This window comes from Cydia splendana, chromosome 21 (assembly GCF_910591565.1).
Source record: "Cydia splendana chromosome 21, ilCydSple1.2, whole genome shotgun sequence".
Classification (NCBI taxonomy): domain Eukaryota; kingdom Metazoa; phylum Arthropoda; class Insecta; order Lepidoptera; family Tortricidae; genus Cydia; species Cydia splendana.
Window position 1 is genome coordinate 10171733 of NC_085980.1, and position 21169 is coordinate 10192901.

Sequence of the window (21169 nt, forward strand, 5' to 3'; positions counted from 1 at the left end):
ATAGCTTTATATGTCTAGTTTTTTTGTCTCTCCAGGGACGAGTAAAAATACACTAGTAGTAATTTCTAAACAATGGTGTACTCCTTTGAAATAATTAGTTTTTTGTAAAGTCCGTCATTTTAGCGAGGTCAAAGAGAATAGAGACGGATTGTCAAAGTAAATTATGTAGCCACTGTACTGCCATCTTTCGACAGATGATAAAACTGTTAGAACGCCATTTGACTTTGATCCTTATTCTTTCACTGATATGTGTTAACACTGTTAACTTATTAAATATTAATGCCATCTACTCGACTATAGGCCAAAGGTATGGTGCAATCTTTTCGAGCGATGGCGCCATAACCTTCAGCCTACTCTCGAGTAGATGGCGTTAATATTAATATTTAATCAGTGAAAGAATAATGTTAAAAGTCAAATGGCGTTCTAACAGTTTTAATCGTCTGTCGAAAGATAAGTAAATGTACGTATGTAATGTACTGTATTAGTACAAATTCTCTTTGGCGAGGTCATAGGCCCATTTAATCTATTGAAAGTATTGAAACATTTAGTGATATCGCATCAACAGATGGCGTTATGATATGTGACATTTCAGGAAAAAGGTACCACCTTGTCGGCTGTAGATAACAACGAATTCTAATGATTTACCAGTAGCGCCTTGACAAAGTGGTGCCTCTTACATGAAAGCGACAAGTATATGCGGAAGTCAAATTGTCATCACATAAATGGGACATGTGTGACCCTGCTAAAGTGACGCCACGTACAACAATTTTACAACAGCGTTGTATACAGATAGTGTTTATTTTTTACTCGCCGTTGGTCTTTCTAATTGTTAGATCGATACACTAGCGCAATTTAACATTCGACACTCGAGTACACAGAGACTATAGTGACCCTCGCCTCGCTCGGCCACGAAACTCCACAACACCCACACAGACAAAAATAGACTTTATACCAAGCAATCACAGGTTCATCCGTCTGATTGTAAAAAAAACAATAACTTACTATACAAAATCATTAAAAAATACCACTCAAATTATTTTTCTAATTTATAGGTCGTATATTTTGGCCGTCGAGTCACCTCACGTCCTCGCCTAAGATCAGTTCAGGTTCTTCTTCTAGCAGCAAGTTCTGGTTGTTGCTGTTCTCCTCGTTACCCTGGTCCGAGTCTTTGTTTACGTCACTGTCTATCTTATAGAGTATGTCGTGACAGAGTGGACAGCGGTCTTGGACGTAGAGCCACTTTCTCAAACACACTCCGTGGAAATAATGGTTGCAGCGAGTGATCTTTGCTGAGTGCATTTCCTGGTAGCAGATCGCGCAGACATCGTCCAGAGTGTCCAACTGGTCTGCGGATGCCTCTCTGAGGGAGTTAATTTTATTAACAGCTGTTCTGCGCTTCATGAAGACGGACCAGCCCGCGCGAGCTTCGCACCAAATGTTAAAGTATGCATGTATACACATCATCACCGCTCTGATGGCCCCTCCGGACTCAAACAGCAAAATCCACGCGCCGTTGAAGAATAAGAAAATCCCAAAGCAGAACTCTATGGTGTTGCCAAAAGCTCTAATATAGTAGACATAGTCATCAAGTTGTTCCCAGAATGTGCTTCTGTACGCGTCGATTAAGAATAATGAGTATATCATCAGACTGACCACAACTTTGACTATCACCTCTATGCTGAAAGCGCTCACGGCGAGCAGCCATGTTGAGATGGAGTGCTGCGACCACAGATACACCAGTAACGATATAGGAAATATTATAAGAAAAGCACAAACTCCTAATGCTCTGACGTGTCTGTGCATGCTTGGGTTATGCGACGCGCTTAAAGACATCAGCATTGGGTTCACAATATTGTGCAGAAAGTGCAGCAAAGCGGTGAATAAGAGACAAAAATTTCTGCATAATCTGATAAATCTTTTCTCAGGGTTTAAGGAAGTCAGTCCTGTCTGCAGAGCGAGTATGTAGAACAGTATAGCGGATACTGTGCCAATACTTTTGTCCTCTTCCTCGTCGGTTAGTAATATCCACTGGAAGAAGTTTCCAATGTAGTGGCAAAAGAATGAGATCACTGAAGTCATGCCAAGGACGGCGGTTATTGTTTCACAGCCGGTTACGAGTAGAGATTTCGCCATCGATGCTAGCGATTGGACGGCTAGCAGAGTTGAAACTCGGAGACCTTCATCGGCCTCCTCGTCATAGTTGTCCATGAGGAGTAGTATCGCGTGCTCGGCGACGCGAAGCACCCAAAAGACGCGGAGCACGCAAGGAACATTTAAGCGCATCCATTCAGTCTCAACAAGGGCGGAAAGTCCATAGTTGCTTACAAACAGCCTGCCATGCTGGATGCCTGCGTAAATTACGTGTATAACATTATCCGCTGAAGACCAGAGCACGTATTTGACTAGGAAAAGTGGCAGCAGAGTAGAAAACACCGGCGAATGATGAAGTAGATTGGGCGGGACCGGGAGCATAGCCAAAAAGGACGGTGCCATGAAACTGACTGGTAAAAGCTTCTGAACAGTTGCATGGCGAGGACCTAAGTGTACATTCTTGAAGAGTAGGGCTAATGTGAACTGTATAGCAAAGTTCTGGATAACTAGTATGCCTGGGCCGTCGAGATCAAGTAGATTTTTGGTGTTTAGGTTGAGGATGTCTTCTAGGATGCTGGTGGAGTGGTGCGGGGATGTCGCGGCGAGCGTGAGCGCCTGTACTTGTTTGATGGCGGACACGTTGGTCCAGTAGGAGACGAACACCAGCCCCACGGACATGAGGTACAGGTACACGATGATCAGGTGCTTCGTGTACAGCACGAATATGCACAACGCTGACATGCATCCTGGAAATAAGAGAAATGGGGAGTTAAAGCAATGACATAAAACAGTTGGACAGGGAATCTTTATATTTCATATCCACACCGATTATTTACGTACTTATTATCTATATTTCGTTTGAATTTCGCAAAATACTTTACCTGGTTTTGAGGATATGTCATAAATTCAACTGTCTATTAAGAATATAGGTAATCAGCAGTTTTAACACTATATTGTGGCATAAAATAGTCTGGTTCTGGTCCAGTTTTAGAGATATCATTAGGTAAAGTCTTCAGAACTTCGAGCAAAGTTATGGTATTGTACTGTATTTATACCGCTGTACGTCATCCTTAATTGCCCACGTTTTAAATTTAGAATATTGATCAGGAAACAACGAGTTGACATCGTGTGGCCTATTATAGCCGCATTACACGTTAAAAATGCAAGCTCATATTCAAATAGGTTCAAAGGGTCAGCTAGTTAGCCCATACCATTAAAACAATCGCGTGATTTTTAACATTAAAATAAATGATAGTTTATTCTATTTTTAACCGATATCAAGAAAAGTGGTTCTGAATTCATCGATTACTCGGAGACTCTTAGACCGAATTCGAAAATTATTTTACAGTACATATGGTCCTATTTTCCGGCACTAGTGCGTAAAATAGCACTTTTCGTGCGATGTCAAAAGTTTAAAGGGCCATATGTACTGTAAAACGTTGTACGATACACGTGCGAATAGGTAATTCGCAACTCGTCTCTCTCTCTCTCTCTCTCTCTCTCAATAACTATTGCTAACTATACTAATTATTTTTGTTTTAAGGGCTGATTTTTATTTTTATAAGCAAAATAGTTATTTACAATACAAGTGCTGAAAAGAGGAAGCACGTTTATCGTACAACGTTTGACAGTACATATGGCCCTTTAAACGTTTGATATACGCACGAAAAGTGCTATTTTACGCACTAGTGCGGGAAAATAGGACCATATGTACTGTAAAGTGTTATTACTCACGAACAGTACATTTTATGAAACTGACCTGCTGATGAAGATGATAAAATGATGTTATTTTTAAACTGTGTAGTGAAATCGGTTCTTTTCTTGTCGGTTCTAATAAGTTATATGTAGACATGTGCGCCGCGCCGCCGCGCCGCCGCCGCCGACGATTTTTCCACGCCGCCGCCGCCGATAAATTTGACCGGCGTATAATCGGCGTGGGCAATTTTGATACCTATCGTGTCTTATTGCATGTTGCGTAGTGAGTAGATAGTGTCAGAGATATAATTTAAAGAACCTTATGCTTTTTCGCTTATTATTTGCCAGTGAACCAAATTAGCATCATTTTTGTCGTTGCGGTGTTAGCTGTGATAACGATTTAGCGTTAATTTAAACAAGATCTAGTTTCTGGATCTCAGGTTATTATTTGATATTTTATCGCACAGCTTTTTTGTTTTACTTCAATAGTCTCTTGATTGTCAATTTAATCAGTGAACTAAAGTCAAGAAAATAGCAGGTTCATATCCTAGGACATATCGCTCCTTGAGAAACATAACGTCATTATCCAAAAAATGGGGTTTTTGAGTTAATAACGCCATCTAGCTCATATGATCGTAACGCACGCAATACGAAGACACCTATCGCCCTAGCTCTATTAGAACCGCCAGAGGGCGCTAATGTCGTTATGACGAATAGAGGGAATAGGTGCCTGCCTTATAGGAACAATGTCATTAAAGAGAAGAATGTTGTATTTTTTTACTTAGTGACGGTTTTCTATGAGATACAATGGTAAGTACGTCACTTTTCATAAGAAATAGTGTATCTATACGTACTATGTCACTTTGAACTTATAATATGGTATCAAAATCAAAACTCAATTTAAAGCAATATTGTACTTTTCCCTTTAAGGACACTTGTACTTTTGCATTTTTTAATGTTTTGAAATAAGTAAAGTGACATTATACCTATAAAGACGGTTTTGCTTAAAAATCAAAGCCATAATGCTGACAAAAAATAAAAACGTACTGTTCTTTTACTTTAAGTGTCATTGTGATTTTAAGAAGCTGACAGCAGTTTAAGCATGTCAATCGTCATTATCTGTGTAGTGTCATATTTCTAGCTAAGTTTACCATAGCGACACTGGGCGTGCTTAAGTGAAAAATGTCGTTTTAAGCTTAAAGCCACTACAACTGGTACAGAACGCTTATAAAGGTGTCGTTAATGAATGTCACTCGTTGCTTAATGTCACTGTGTTGTATTTGTTCAATAAGGTTCATAATGGGGTTGTATTATTGGTACCTACTAGACGACTATTTATAATTAGATAGATATAGCCGCATTACGAGTCTCTATTTTTTACCATAAAGTTTTAAGGCATAATGTAGGTATTGTTTGTCCGCATTTTCGTTAGTCATAACGAAAATGCGGACAAACAATACCTACACCTACCTGCGGGTTTTTCTCAGAAACGCGTAACTTTTTAGGATTGCCATAAAACAAACCTAACCTAACCTAAACTATCTATAGGACAACCTTACGAAAATCCTGAAAAGTAAACGGTTTCAGAATTATGACTAACGATGATCTGACAAACAGTACATCATGACTTTCATTAATTATGTCAAACGAAGGGATTCGTACGAGCCGTATTTTGAACTGACTGTGGAATTAGGTTGGTATGTGTAAGATTCCCATATTTATTAATTATAATATACAGTGGAAACTGGATAAGTGGAATCGCAAGGGACCGGCTGTTTAGTTCCGCTTATCCAGGTTTTCCATTTATCCAGTTTTCCACTTAACCAGGTTCAAATAAAACGTTTTCTCACTTACAGAGGCTCTCGCTAACAGAGGTTGTGAATGCTAGTAATGTCGCTTATAGAGGTCACGTATAGTATGGTCAAATAAAAGATCAAGAAATAAATAATCATCTTTTCTTAAATATGAATGTATTAACAAAAAATCGGTATGTAATCCTGACTTTAAAAAATGCAATACTGTAAATAATCCACAGTACACGTTTACAATTTTCAAAAACAAAATCAATTAAACAAAATCACTCCTAATATTTATTTATGCAAGAGAAACCAGTATGGTTAAATAAATCAATGTACCGATTGTACTTTAATGAAAAAAAAACCGTTATTTTGGTTTGTTGACCTGAGTCACATTTTACCACATTTCTTTCAATATCGAGAATACTGTCGAACACATTTTTGTCTACGTTTGGCTGCGATTAAAAAAAACTCTGCAGTGTTTCTATTGCTTTTTCAGTCTGTTATAATTTTTAATTTATCCTGAAGAGATATAAAAACTTGATTTTGCGCTTAGGCATTGCTTATCTATCAGCACGGCACCGCACCACGGCTAAAAGAACCAAACTGAACGATTTGTGATCTCATAAAAAATACGTAATTAAAACACGAACCATAATGTTAACGAAACAAACTACCCTCCTTGTGACGGTTTATTAAAATTACAAATTTTATAACGCCGAGCTATTCCACTCATAGAGGTTTCGGAGACGGCTGCTTCCAGTTACAGAGGTAAAAATAAGAAATTTTCGAAAAAATGAATTCCGCTTATAGAGGTCCCAAAATTCCACTTATAGAGGTAATTCGTTGCCAAGGGACTGGAACCGAGAACTTGGGTCCACTTAAAGAGGTTTTCCACTAACCCAGGTTCCACTTATCCAGTTTCCACTGTAATACTATTTGTGTCTTGTGTGATACTTTTTCATTAATCAAAAATAGCAAGTTATTTTTGAGATGTCTGTTATGTTCCAATTTTATTTCTGACAAGGTGACACAAAACACACATTAATTATTATTATCACTATTCATTACCCATAAAACTATTGTTCTGTTACAGTAGGAAATGTCTCAACGCAATTCAAGACAACAAATTTTAAAGTTGATACTACTCTTTTAGTTGATAATGTTAATAAAGTTAATACTGATGATGACGAAGAATTCGTACCCTATCAGAAGAGCTAGTTCTAATAATGTAATGTGTCATTTGTGAGTTTTTTGTTGTTTTTCCGGATTGGTTTAATTTTGATACCGGATGTTTTTTAACTATTTATAATGTTGTTATTTTGAATTTGAACTTCTGAATGTGTATTTGTTGTGTCTTCTTGCAAGGTGTCAAAATTACTTCGTTATTCTAAGTTAAACTGATCGTAATTACAAATAAGAGTGTATCTCTGTTTAGGTGTTTTACCTATTTATGAATTAATTGCTAAAGTCCTAATTGCTAATTTATTTATGCTGTCACGGGTCTGTGATCGGATCTAAATTTAAACGTATTGATTGTACGTACCTACCTACATAAATCTCTAATTAAACTTTTGTCAGATAAAAATATATAAGTAGGTAGTCAATTTCGTGTGTGATATTCCGCCAGGTGAAGTCCAGGTCCAGCGAGTTTGAGGTTTTTTGAGAAAGAAGGAATTACTTACGCTCATGTTTTGACCAAAGGCAAATGGAATAGGCCGAGAACTACGGTCGTTTCTGCTGCCAAGGCCATATGTGGTCCAACTATGTCAGCATCATAGCAGCAGCAGCAGTATGTTAGGTATCCAATCTGTGCTTGATCTGACTTTAGCGTTGAAATCACCAAGGACAATGGTCCATGTTTCCTGCTTTTCATTGCTAGATTGATTTAGGGGCTCATAATCTCGTAATACTCTTCAATCTTATCATCGCAATGTGTAGATGTTTATGCGTAAGTTTTGATTGGGGTTAATGTATATGACTTTTGGATTTGGGATATACTTAACGTCAACACAGCCACCTTGTCGGAGTAATTTGATAACCCGACATTGTTGTTCTTCCACTTCTTTTTGACGACAAAGCCTACTCCATATTGTCCGCTGGCTGTTCCAAAATGGTTAACGGTTCACGCCTTCTCTTCGAACTTCTGACAACCCCACAACGTCCCATTAATTTATTTTACGCAGTGTTTCAGTTCCACTGAACTGCGCTCTTCGTTTATCAAAGTGCGGCCTTTATAGGTGTTGGAGTTCTTTTTTCTTGCATGGATCATTAAAATCTTTTTGTGGGTATCTTCCGCCCGGGGATTCTTAGTAGGTACCACTTTTACAGGGCACTTAGCGCCGTAACAAAGGATCGTACTTGTCAAATGAGATTGTACCATAAGCCCACCGTGCTGGTCCAGTGCGGGTTGTTGGATCGTCAGAGGCTCGTTAACTCGTTTGTTATTCAACAGGGTGACCACGAGCAAGAGAGGCTGGTTTGGAATCCGTAACATGCCATTCCGGCCCCTTACATCCTATCCCCCAATTATTATCCTCCCCTTTGTTTAAATACTTTGGTAATTTTTGATCGTAAAAATATGGCCAAACAAAACAAGCTAAGAATACTCTAATTTTAAAGAAAAAATAGTCTAATTTGCTAATTTTTTGGAACTGAATGTCGCTTACTTTAATAAATATTAATTGACATCCATGTAAAATGGTTCTATTTGCGGGTTTTCATTGAAATAAAGGTTAATTTATTTCAAATAACAGGATATAGTGTCACTTTTCCAGAAATTGAATCTATATTGCGAAGACGTCAAGTGACATTAAGCAAAAATAAACGGAAAAGTGACATTTCAATTTTCTTTTAATTGAATTATCTTATAAATTAAACAAAAACAACACAGTTTACTCTAACGGCTAACAAGCTTAGTTAAAAATCTAACAAAACATAGCAAAAAAATCTTACTTTTATCACTAGAACGTTAGTTTTAGACGTTTGAAGATTTCGAAAATTTTAAAGCTCTGTACCCAAAAAACACGTTTTTCGCTTAATGACACTGTGTTTCTCAAGGAGCGATATACATGCTATTTTCTTCTTAGAATGTTGCTGGAGAGCAAGCTGTCACCACGATTATAATTGCGTATTTTATGATTTCTCGTATGATGCTGATGACACGCATAAGGGTCATCATTTATGATAGATATGATTTGATTTATTTTAATACTTTATTTGATTTATTTATCACATAATATACAAATTCATCTAAAATTACACACGATCAATTCTTCTTCAGATTATCAGCTTCTTTTACTTAACAATATATTATATTTCAATCAAAATTATAAAAGTCAGGATAAAGCTTCGTAATAAGCTATACCTAAACAATTATACCTACCTATAGGAACTTAAATCACCAAGTATCATCACTAAGCTAGCAGTAAATAAAACAAAGTAGACCTTAATATTCCATAAAACGGGATACTTCAAAGACATTCTGTTGAGCGAATCAACCTGCCAGAGACGTTTACTTTCGAAAACGGTGACATCTTTATTCTAACATTAACTTTTTATTTTCATATTTAAACATACCGTTGGTAACCGTTAGGTTGGTATTGGTAATATATGGTTGCCAAGTGACATGATGGGATATAATTTTCGGCAATAATTTAGAAAACACACATAATATGTTTTGGATAGTCTATTAAATATTCAGAAGGCTTTAATGTAGAGTTTCTACAGCCACGTTCTCATGCAGTATCAAAAATTATGCCACGCCGATTTCACGCCGATCACGCCGCCGCCGCCGATCAAAAAATCATCGGACGCCGCCGCCGATGATTTTGCCATCGGCGCACATCTCTAGTTATATGTCAGTACAAATACTATAGGACGGGAAATTTGGTCACGAAAGAAAAGATAATGACTTAATTATCTCAATATTAACCATATAATCTATGCTTGCTTAAAAACCGGGCAAGTGCGAGTCGGGCTCGCGCACGAAGGGTTCCGTACTATAATGCAAAAAACGAAAAAAAAAACGGTCACCCATCCAAGTACTGACCCCGCCCGACGTTGCTTAACTTCGGTCAAAAATCACGTTTGTTGTATGGGAGCCCCACTTAAATCTTTATTTTATTCTGTTTTTAGTATTTGTTGTTATAGCGGCAACAGAAATACATCATCTGTGAAAATTTCAACTGTCTAGCTATCACGGTTCGTGAGATACAGCCTGGTGACAGACGGACGGACGGACGGACGGACAGCGAAGTCTTAGCAATAGGGTCCCGTTTTACCCTATGGGTACGGAACCCTAAAAAGCGTGAATTCACTTGCGTTCAATGACCACAGCCATACAACTGGCTGCAATATAGGTAAGTCGTAAGCAACAAGTTTTTGCACTAAAACACGCCATTTTGTTTGTTTAGCACGTGGATGAGTCACCTATCTGATTTTAGAAACGCTTATTTTATAAACGCAAACAAATGCAAAACGAACCTTTATTTGTACGTCCTAAAGTTCAAAATAGATAGAGGTTACAGAGTAATATCAAATTGACAATCTGTTAAAGTCAAAGAAAGTACGACAAAGCAAATTACTCAAAAAATACTTTTTGATATACATTTTTTTTGTAACTCTACTTTTTGGTTGCATGTCTATCAAGTACTTTTCAGGACCCTTTTAACCCATTCAGCGCTAATCACGACACGTTAGCGTTTTGCCTCTACGAAGCATTTTCGCTATATACCATGATTACCATGTTATCGGCTACGACCGTAGCTCAGCGGTGAATGTGTTAATGAGCCTTAATGTGTTTGCGTTTTTGTACAAACAGCAACACTCCTAACTAATACATCGGTGGACCTTATTACAAAAGGCATAAGGTCCACCGATGTACAGAGGGGCTACCGCGAAAACCGAATTTCGCAAATTGCGGGGATCTTTCTCTTTTACTCCAATGAAGGCGTAATTAAGAGTGACAGAGAAAAAATGCCCGCAATTTGCAAACTTCGATTTTCGCGGTTAAAGCCCAGATACCGATGTGTAGTGTGGCCGATGGTATTGACGAGTTCCTATGGCTACCTTTCGACGAGATATGCGCGACCATGTACTTACTGCATTGCAAGTCGCGACGACAACTTTCAAGGTCACTAAATAACGCAAAGGTGAATGACATCTATTTTTCAAGTAGCAACTAACCAATATTACTATTTGTTGCAGTTTATCATTTTGTCATTGGCGAAGTGACTTTCCCATGCCCTTAGAATTTAGTGACGGAGTGTCAAGTTTGGCTATCTAGCTAAAAACCAAAGAGCTGATTGTATTAGAAGAGGTATAAAATGTAAAAATATCAGGCCCCGAGTCTGACAGCTAAACTATACTCTGTATCTTTAGGTATTTAAACTTTATTTTATTATTTAAATAAAAGTAAACAAAATCTACCCTCAAATGGCTCCTTAAGCCAGTTGAGGGTAGATGAAAATATTACATGATCAAATAATGTAGGTAGGTTAAAGTCAGGTCGTTCAGTGACTGATCCAGGCGGTTTTGTAATTGGTCAGTTAACCAACAAATGTTATAACTACCCGAAAATGTACAAATTGTTTGTTTACTTTTATTTAAATACCTAAAGAACAGACTATAGGTAGCGCTTTACGGCACCATGTTCTGTAGGAACTGGATTTTCAAATGTTAACCAGAGTTGGCGCATAATGTGCCGCATCCTCCTGCCCATACAACCATTTCCAGTCGCCGTTACGACGCGGTGTTGACACATCTTGTGTCGACACCGTCTGTTTCGGTCACAATTCCAGTCGCAGAGTCGTCGCCGTGTCGACACAGTTACCAGAAATGGGGAAGGGTCGACACATGACACAAAGTGACATAAAGTGTGGTCGCCGTGTGCACACATTGTTTCGGGTTTGCGACTACTTTATGCCAAAATCATTCGTTCATTCGTTCATTTTGTTCCTGTCAAATGGAAACTGTCAGATGGAAAAATACTTAAATAAAAATAAGTGACATTAATACGCCATCTCTAAAACGGATTACAAGACGTAATTATATATTGTTTGCATTTATATTACAATATGACTTAAATTATTATGGGGAATTAAACTGCTCGAGTGATTTGATAAACTAAGTGTAATATAATCAACGCGCCACCACATTGTTTTAGTTTAGCCGGAAATGAAATTGTTTACTTCTCAGTGCCTGTGTTCATAACTATTTTATTTGAAGCATTTTTAGTACTTCGATGCGTATACTATACTTAAATAACAGAAATAACGCTTTACATACTACGAAACTTGTTAATTATGATGTATAAATATGGTTTAAGGCTGAGAAATATTGCAGTCACAAAGTAGTTGCAATGTTTCGACTTTGTGTCGACTCTGTGTTGACACATGACACGCGCTGTCAAAAGTAATAACAAAGTTACTGGTATGTTACTGGATTTGCAAAATGGCTCCTTGTGTTGATTTGTTTTCAGATATTCTCAAAGTGTAAGAATGCCGTGGTCAGAGATGGGCATTAATCGATTAACTGTTTATTCGACTAATTAATGGAATAAAGAAAGTTAATTCTCAAATTTTAATCGCGATTAGTTTAGTCGACCTAACATAGATTGAAATTGAATTAATCTGAATATTAATCGAATAAATTATCGATTAAATCTCGATTGAAAGTTGACAGGGGGCCATTTTTGTACGTAAAAATAATAGAAATGTCTTGCATGCAGATGGTAGCAAAACACTTTGTCATAAAAGTCGAGATGGGTGTCGATATATAGGTTTTAGGGGGCGCAGATTTCGAAAATGATAACCATTTTGGATTCCAAGATGGCGGCCATGCACTATGTCATAAAAGTCGTCATGGATGTCGTTTTATAGGTTTTAGGGGGCCCCGATTTAGAAAATGATGACCATTTTGAAATCCAAAATGGCGGCCATGCACTATGTCATAAAAGTCGTCATGGGTGTCGTTTTATAGGTTTTGGGGGGCGCAGATTTAGAAAATGATAACCATTTTGGATTCCAAAATGGCGGCCATGCACTATGCCATAAAAGTCGTCATGGGTGTCGTTTTATAGGTTTTAGGGGGCGCAGATTTCGAAAATGATAACCATTTTGGGTTCCAAGATGGCGGCCATGCACTATGCCATAAAAGTCGTCATGTATGTCGTTTTATAGGTTTTAGGGGGCCCCGCTTTCGAAAATGATGACCATTTTGGAATCCAAAATGGCGGCCATGCACTATGTCATAAAAGTCGTCATGGGTGTCGTTTTATAGGTTTTGGGGGGGCGCAGATTTCGAAAATGATAACATTTTCAATTTAAAAATGGCGGCAATGCACTATGTCATAAAAGTCGTCATGGATATCGTTTTATAGGTTTTAGGGGGCGCAGATTTCGAAAATGATGACTATTTTGGATTCCAAGATGGCGGCCATGCACTATATCATAAAAGTCGTTATGGATGTCGTTTTTAGGGGGCGCAGATTTCGAAAATGATGACTATTTTGGATTCCACTTTTATGACAAAATACGTAGCCGCCATCTTGGATTATAAAATGATCATCGTTTTCGAATTCTGCACTCCCTAAAACCTATAAATCGACATCCGTGACGACGCAAGTTATCTGTATTTTCAGATCTAACAAATTGCTACAGAATACAAAGAACAAAAAAGAAGCGAGGAGGTAATGAAACAAGCAAAAATACAGATGATTCCTCGACGCAATTGGGTGATTCTTAAATTGTGTCCAGATTTTTTTTGTCATAAAAGTTTATATTTTTCACATATTACTCTCACAAGTTCCGTGACATTTCGACCTTGTAATTTTTTAAGTAAATGTTTTTGTTTATCTATGAGGATCTCACTAGAATAGTATAATCAAGGTATGTTTATATTTGATGAATGAAATAGTAACGCAAAAAAAATATATATTTGTGTCTTATATTCCTGCCGAAGACTTTTATTTTACCTTTTCCTTCTACACAAGTTTGGGCAAGTAATAAGAATTTAGGGCTCTCAATTTTATTTTGACTTCTACAACAGTAAAGCTACGAGGCCATGTTTGGTATCGTTTTCGTATAAATTCGCAGTACCAAATTTAGTTAAGGTATCACATTGACACCATTCCGAAGTAAAAACATATAAACTTATTAAAATACTTTCTTTTAAACTCCTCTTCACGCTTAAACTGCTGAACAGTTTTAATTTAAATTTGGTACACATATATTTTGAGTCCCGAGACAGGATATAATAAGTTATCTCAAAAATCATCCTTTAAAGGTGTGAAATGAGGTGTAGGGGGGGAATTCAGAATTGACTTCTTGAAGTTAATACTGTTTAAGTTTAGGTTTGAAGTCATGTTTTTTCATCATTTTTAACTAAATCAAAGATGTAGACCATCCCAAATTTCATATAAATCGGTTCAGCGGTTATTGATTTCCCGTACAAATTTCCACGCCACTTTTCACACCTTCAAAAGATGATTTTGGTTATAAGATCTATCCTATGTCCTGTTCCGGGACGCAAACTATTTCTATACCAAATTTCAACGAAATCGGTTCAGCGGTTAAGCGTCAAGAAGAACCTGTAAAAGCGTCTTTATTGCAAGCGACGAAGTGGGACTTTTTGCTTGAGAACGACACATATTGTCAATATTGTAATGTACGGAATATACAGTGTGGAAAGATAAGTCGGGCCCTGGAGGGAAACTACCTTAAATCCTTAAGCTGGCTCATTTTACTTAAAGGAGACATTCCTTTATTTAAAAAAAAAAACAAAACTGCAATCAAAGATTTTCTAAAACTCGCTTGCCTCCCCCGGGACTCGAACCAAGTAAAAATTCCAAAAAATAAACACTCGCAATTTTATTCTACTAGTCGATACAGTTAATGTTAATGATAACATTTCTCCAAGAAACATTAGGTCTTAGACTTGTCTGTCGTACAAAATATCCATAAAATCTAATATTTAGTACTCAAGATTTTTTTAGACAAGCCAAATTGAAGAAAAAAAGAAAAATCTTTAAATGCAGTTTTGTTTCTTTTTAAAAATAATTCCTTTATTTTCTCCTTTATTGTCTCCTTTAAGTAAAATGAGCCAGCTAAGGATTTAAGGTAGTTTCCTCCAGGGCCCGACTTATCTTTCCACACTGTATACCGCTTCGTCACAATCAGCTGACCATTGATAACAAAGATAACATTTGCGCTTCGTCAGAATGATAAATTAAATTATTACTGAGTTACTTCAATAATGGAAGATTAGCGATTTATTAGAGCGTCCTAGACATTCAGTACAGTCGCCATGAGATATCACGGAGCGGCCAAGATTTTCCATCAGAGATGTGCGACGGATGTGTTTTTTAAGAACCAATAGAAAATTGCCGACTAGTGCAGCGCTGAGGCGTTAAAAATGAAGTGATTCTATTGGTTCTTAAGAAACACATCCCTCGCTATGCATCCTCGCACATCACTGGTGGGTACGCAGCCTTATTGAGATGTTTAAATGCATGTTTCGATATTTTTGAGCACCTGCCCGCTCCGATATATCTCATGGCGACTGTACCTATGTAACAATTTTGTCTGATCAACCTTGCTATTGTTACAGTCATTATGTCATGTTTAGCATGCTTTTAGAGTCGGACCAAGAAAAGCCTGCAGCAATGCAAGTGTTATTTATACGTCATAACACTGGCACTGCGTGGGCTATCAAATCCGCTGCAGACTTTTCTTGGTCCGACTCTATACCTACCTTTTACAATGAGCGACAAAAAATGTCAAAGAGAAAAATTTATGAACTCCGTCCGTCTTGTAAATCTCTAGGCCTCTTAATCATCGCTTTGACTAGATTGATGTTCATACGTTCAGACAGGAAATTGTCACCTCATGAAACAAAGACGACTGTGTACTGTACCAAGAGACTCCTAACTGGCCAATGGAGGACCTTAAAGGTCTCTGCCCACTACACCGTATCATACCATGACCGTGCTGTGAACGTATCAGGCACGGAATTTAACGCGATACGGACTACTATGCCCACTACACCGTGTCCACGTTGTTTCATATCCTTACATAACGGGTTTAGTGCCCGTAGGAACCGCGTATCATCCCCATAGCATCCGCCTATAATCGCCGTAGCATGCGCGTTTCATCTAGGGAATGCAAATCGGTTATTTTCGGTTATTTTTTGTATGGAAATTATCGGTTATTAACCGAAACCGCGGTTATTTCCATACAAAAAATAACCGATTTGCATTCCCTAGTTTCATCCCCCTAGTACCCGCGTTTTTTCGCAAGAGCAAGACTCGTCAGAAAGAGCAAGCGAATAGTTATCAGACCGGCAAGAGCGAGCAAGAAATATGGCAATGAGTTTAAAACGGGCTTTGAACGGTGACCATAAGCGGTTATAACCCGTATGCTCACCGTTTCGCCGCCTGCACGCACCGTTCTGGCAACGTTGCCTGCCGTGCACGGAGCGTTTCGGCACCGGCAAAATATCCTCGATGACAATTTTTGACGGTCCGTGCGTGGCACGCGACGGGTATGGTCGGTGTCGGAGCGGGCTAGTGGGCATAGTCTCATACTTTTTAATACAAAGAATATTTTTTGCCTGACACGTTCCTACTACGGTCATGGTATGATACGGTGTAGTGGGCAGAGACCTTAATGTCTTAGCAATACGGTCTACAAATTATAAGTTAACAGTGTTGACTATTATTCTTTCGAGTCGCTTGCGTTTCTTTCAAATAGTAGCCGCTGCCAAAACCGTGTCTGGTAGACATATTATGTCAATTACATGCACACTAATATATCTGTATACACGGTGGCCAAAAAATAAGTGCATTCCCGTTGCGGATTATACTGAGATTACTGAGCAACTTTTATACTTGAAATCGCGAAAAAAAGTTTACCCTCCCATAGAAAATGGACCAGCCAAAATGTATAAAACACCCAAATATTTTTTTCGCGATTTCGGGGTTATTCAGATAGTAAAAGTTGCTCAGTATAATCCCAAAACCTCCCTGGCAACGGGAATGCACTTATTTTTTGGCCACCTGTATACAGGGTGTGCCTGTAACACGAGCAAAAAATTAAACTGTAGGCTGTAGTCCTCAAACTGACCACATTTGTTCAGCGACTTTTAAAAATAACTGCGCGTACGGCGTGAGTGCCGTCTTCAACTGAGGCACCATCATCCGACATACGGAATACGTAAATACGGTCTGTCAATGTTCAGCTAACTGTGTTGCTGACGCTGCTGTATCGTCCACAATGGCTTTATTAGCTGACAGTGTCGTAATACGTACGTAGTGTTATAGCAAAGACATAAAGGTCCATCAATCGACAGTTAAAGAGTTAAGAATTCCTGAGGTAATTTAGTACGTCAGCGTCAGTCGCTGTCACTCTACTAGTAAGCGATGGACTGGCGCATTGCACTCTCCATTGTTGTTACCAGCCGATTATTAGCGTCAATTCTGTAAATTTTGAGACCGGTAACTGTCAGTCAGTTTTATTACTCTAGTTACAGTTACAGATGCAGCCATGGATGGTTTCAAGAAGGTACAGAAGAGAAGGAAACCAGCTAGTCAGAATCAGTGCAGTAGAGCACCGTCTACATTACCTTACGAAGGTCGATGACATCGTAAAGTCTGTAAGAGTAAATTCCGGATTTGTTTTAAGGAACGCGAAGTTGGAATCACGACACAATGAGATTTTTCTTTGTGGTGAACGTTCCAACTGAACGTCTAGCGACCTTCAGCAAGGAGTTTTGGCCGAAGGGTGTCGAGTTCCGGTGGTTCCGCGGCCGGCTCCCTGACACTGCGGGATTGCGTAATTCATCACAAACTGTGTTTTGAGGTTTTTAGTTTTAAGATATTTATTTTATAATATGTATGTTTTAAGTTACTTATCTACGGGCCACTCGTTGCCTGAATTAAGTTTTCATTTTATTTTTAGTTTTTATTATTAGTTTAATATAAAATGTCTACGAAATATGATTTGATATTTACCAGTCGCTTTTCGGTGAAGGAAAACATCGCGAGGAAACCGGACTAATCCCAATAAGGCCTAGTTTCCCCTCTGGGTAGGAAGGTCAGATGGCAGTCGTTTTCGTAAAAATAAGTGCCTACGTCAATTCTTGGGATTAGTTGTCAAGCGGACCCCAGGCTCCCATGAGGGTTCTCACTTCCCGTTCAACATAACTTTGATAAGAAGATTATGGCTGCTGGATTACGCAATATACATACTTTCGTGTTTTTTAATGAAATACAGATCGAAACATCTGATAATACATAATACGGTTTAATAGTAAGAAGACGACCAAATGAAATAACATTCTATAAATATAATGTATATCTCTCATGAATTAATGATTCAAGTTATTTATATGCTCAGACACAAGAGAAAGTTTTTACTATGCACCAGCATCATCAGTTTGCCAAATATTTAAACAAATACCATAATATGGTATTATTAGTATGATATGAATACACAAGAATGTACTACCATTATTTATTATACATACATTATTAAAGTATTAGTAAATAGTTATAGTTATTTGTTTTAAAAGGGGGCAAAGTTTTAGTTTAATTTGTCGTTGTTACCCAAGCAAGCAAAAGATGTTTGGAATGTTTAGCGTTGTGAGGGTATCAAGACACAAGGGTCAAACAAATTTTGATGACGCGACGCTCCTTTATTAAGCCAGCTGTATCAAAATGGTGGATATTTTTTAAACATGTTCTTTAATGGTTTTAAAACACAATTTTTAGGGTCCCGTACCCAAAGGGTAAAACGGGACCCTATTACTAAGACTTCGCTGTCCGTCCGTCCGTCCGTCCGTCCGTCCGTCCGTCTGTCACCAGGCTGTATCTCACGAACCGTGATAGCTAGACAGTTGAAATTTTCACAGATGATGTATTTCTGTTGCCGCTATAACAACAAATACTAAAAACAGAATAAAATAAAGATTTAAATGGGGCTCCCATACAACAAACGTGATTTTTGACCAAAGTTAAGCAACGTCGGGAGTGGTCAGTACTTGGATGGGTGACCGTTTTTTTTTTTGTTTTTTTTTTTATATGGTACGGAACCCTTCGTGCGCGAGTCCGACTCGCACTTGCCCGATTTTTAAATTTATTACAAACAAGAATTATATTGTCTTGTACTAGTCATAGTAATAGTTGTGTTGACGTCAGTCAACAGTGACTATTACAAGTTCAGTGCCAGTGCAATGACAGTAAAATACCTACAAATGGTTGCCGTCCATCTCAATGATAATGCATGTTAATTAAATTCTTTGAGAAGTTGCTATAAAAATAAATTTTAACTAGCAACAACAAAGAAAATATAAATCTTTACTAATATTCCTAATAATCCTAATAGATAATAGTGAATGTATCACTGGTTGACGACGGTCCAGAAGGACCTGAAAGAGATAGGGGTAGACAACACCGTAGCCCAAAACCGGGAACAGTGGAGAAGGCAGACAAGGAGAGCCAACCCCAGATAACGGGTAAGGCTTAGGACAACAAGAAGAAGAGTGAATGTATCACTATTCCATAATTAATTTATTTTCATAAAGTGCATTGGGGCGACTTTGAAAGCAGCGTAATTTTGATATAGCTAATAACTGCTCAACCACAAGCATTTTATACTTTTGCAAGACTTACTTACACTACTACAATGCTTAGAATATTTAGTGGTGCCTACAAAAGAATGTGGTTCTTAGCAGATATTTGCAATTTTCTAAATTACCTTCTTCTTTTTCTTCCTTGCGTTATCCCAAATTATTTCAAAATTACCACATTATCAAAATTCATCTCTAGCCTAGCTCTAGTCTAGCTGGCTTAGCTCAGTCAGAAGCATGCAGTTATTTTGATGTCGCGACTGGCATCCTGACATGATCTCGGTGCATCAAAGATTTGAGCCTGTTGTATAGCTATACCATCACATCTTGCTTAAAAGGCTGTTTTGTTAACATGATATGATGTAATATTACCTACCTGTGGCATGGTAAAGTCAGCGTCAAATAGATAGAGACAGCCCAAATTACCAACAATATAACAAAGGTCATGTTAACCATACATTTGGCTACTTAAGCTGTATAAATTCACGGTATCATTATCAAGTATTACAGGTTAAGGTCTCTAATTATTCTGATAATTATATGAATAAGTTAAAGATACAGAGCGAAGTTTCCTCAGTTTATCTCACATATCCAAATTAAACTTTGACCTCTTTATTATAGATCACATAATGAGTAATCATGAATTGTTGACAAGTATTTAAAACCCTGTATAAATAGTCTAACCTCTTTGGATTCATCAAGAAGTTGTTATGTTAATATCATCTATTATGCATATCATCTAAATATTTTTAAATTATTTGTGAAGTATAAGCTATTTTTGATGACGGTTGCTTTTTTTGATTGACCTATTATTGGGCTACTTGTTATTGTTTTGTTCAGTCAATTTTGTCAACTAAACACAAATATCTATTACAACCTAGTCTTTTATTATTAAGATACTCATGTGGAATGTTAATATACTGGTTTTCATCAGTACTGCCATAAATTTATTTTTGTTGTTTCTTATCCATGTTTGTCTGACCTTGCTACTAAACAAATCTAATCTATCTAGACCGTAAGGTAGCCAAATGGTTACAAAAACCAACAAATCGGCCAATTTGTGGCGGCACAAGATCTGAATAAACATTTCGACATTGAAACTTAAGTGTTGAGAAACACAGAAAAATGAAAGGACCTTCAGGCCGTCTTGCGACAGCCGTGCTTAAACTGTGTTAAATTAAAAAAATAGCTTACCTATACAGCAAACGAGGAACTTCATCAGTGTGAACACGAAAGCATTGTAAAAGTTCGCGTCGTAGTAGGTTTCAGAGTCGGGTAAATCGACGTGGTCGATGGACACATTGCTGAGCAGCGTCACCTCGTCCGCGCCTGACACCGGCAGCCCCAGGCTGATCTTCAGGAACTCATCCACCACAAACAGCGGCGGCACTCGCAGCAGGACCTCCACCAGAGCCAGCGCCTTCGACCTCAGAGACATTATTCATTTATGAAGCCGTCCCACGCGCCAACACAAACAACTTATTCTCACAGCCGAGACAACCGATACGCGGCGAACACCAGTCCCTGGTATCGATGTGCTCCCCGAGTTTTTTATTTAATATTTGATTCACGTAATTTTAATAAGAAAATATGACTGAAATTTTTGCGACAATTAAAAAGTTGACATTTACGAATTTTAAAATTGCCATCTTTAAATAAGTATTATACTGTGTTGCTATGTGTGAAACTAATTGACAGATAAGTAAACAGGTGGTAAGGCGAAGGAAAAAAAAATTAAGGCCAAGCACGCACCACGACTTTTTGTCGCGCGATAATTTAGTCGCAGAAATGTAACGTATGTGTTTATATGGCAGTGCGCACATATGCGACAAAAAAATCGCAGCGATTTTAAAATTGTGATTTGTCACATTTTTCCGCGACTGCTCGCGACGCGATTGTCGCAAAGTGAATTGCGGCATACGGAGTTGTATGGCCCCGCGCGCACTGCGATAATAAAATCG

General features: G+C 38.0%; 1 protein-coding gene across 1 annotated transcript; it reads right to left on the reverse strand.

Moving 5' to 3' along the window:
* Positions 1-1033: 1033 nt before the first annotated feature.
* On the reverse strand, positions 1034-20872 carry LOC134801019 (protein TRC8 homolog). The gene is made up of 2 exons (XM_063773518.1): positions 20403-20872; positions 1034-2837 (listed from the first exon to the last, which is right to left on the reverse strand). The coding sequence occupies exons 1-2, from the start codon at positions 20644-20646 to the stop codon at positions 1075-1077; spliced, it is 2007 nt and encodes a 668-aa protein (XP_063629588.1). The 5' UTR covers positions 20647-20872; the 3' UTR covers positions 1034-1074.
* Between the last annotated feature and the right edge of the window lie 297 nt (positions 20873-21169).

Coding starts and splice junctions, on each gene's coding strand:
- LOC134801019 (XM_063773518.1), bottom strand. CDS start 20,646: ATGTCTCTGAGGTCGAAGGCGCTGGCTCTGGTGGAGGTCCTGCTGCGA. Junction 2,838..20,402: donor GTTCCTCGTTTGCTGTATAG/GTAAGCTATTTT, acceptor TCTTATTTCCAG/GATGCATGTCAGCGTTGTGC.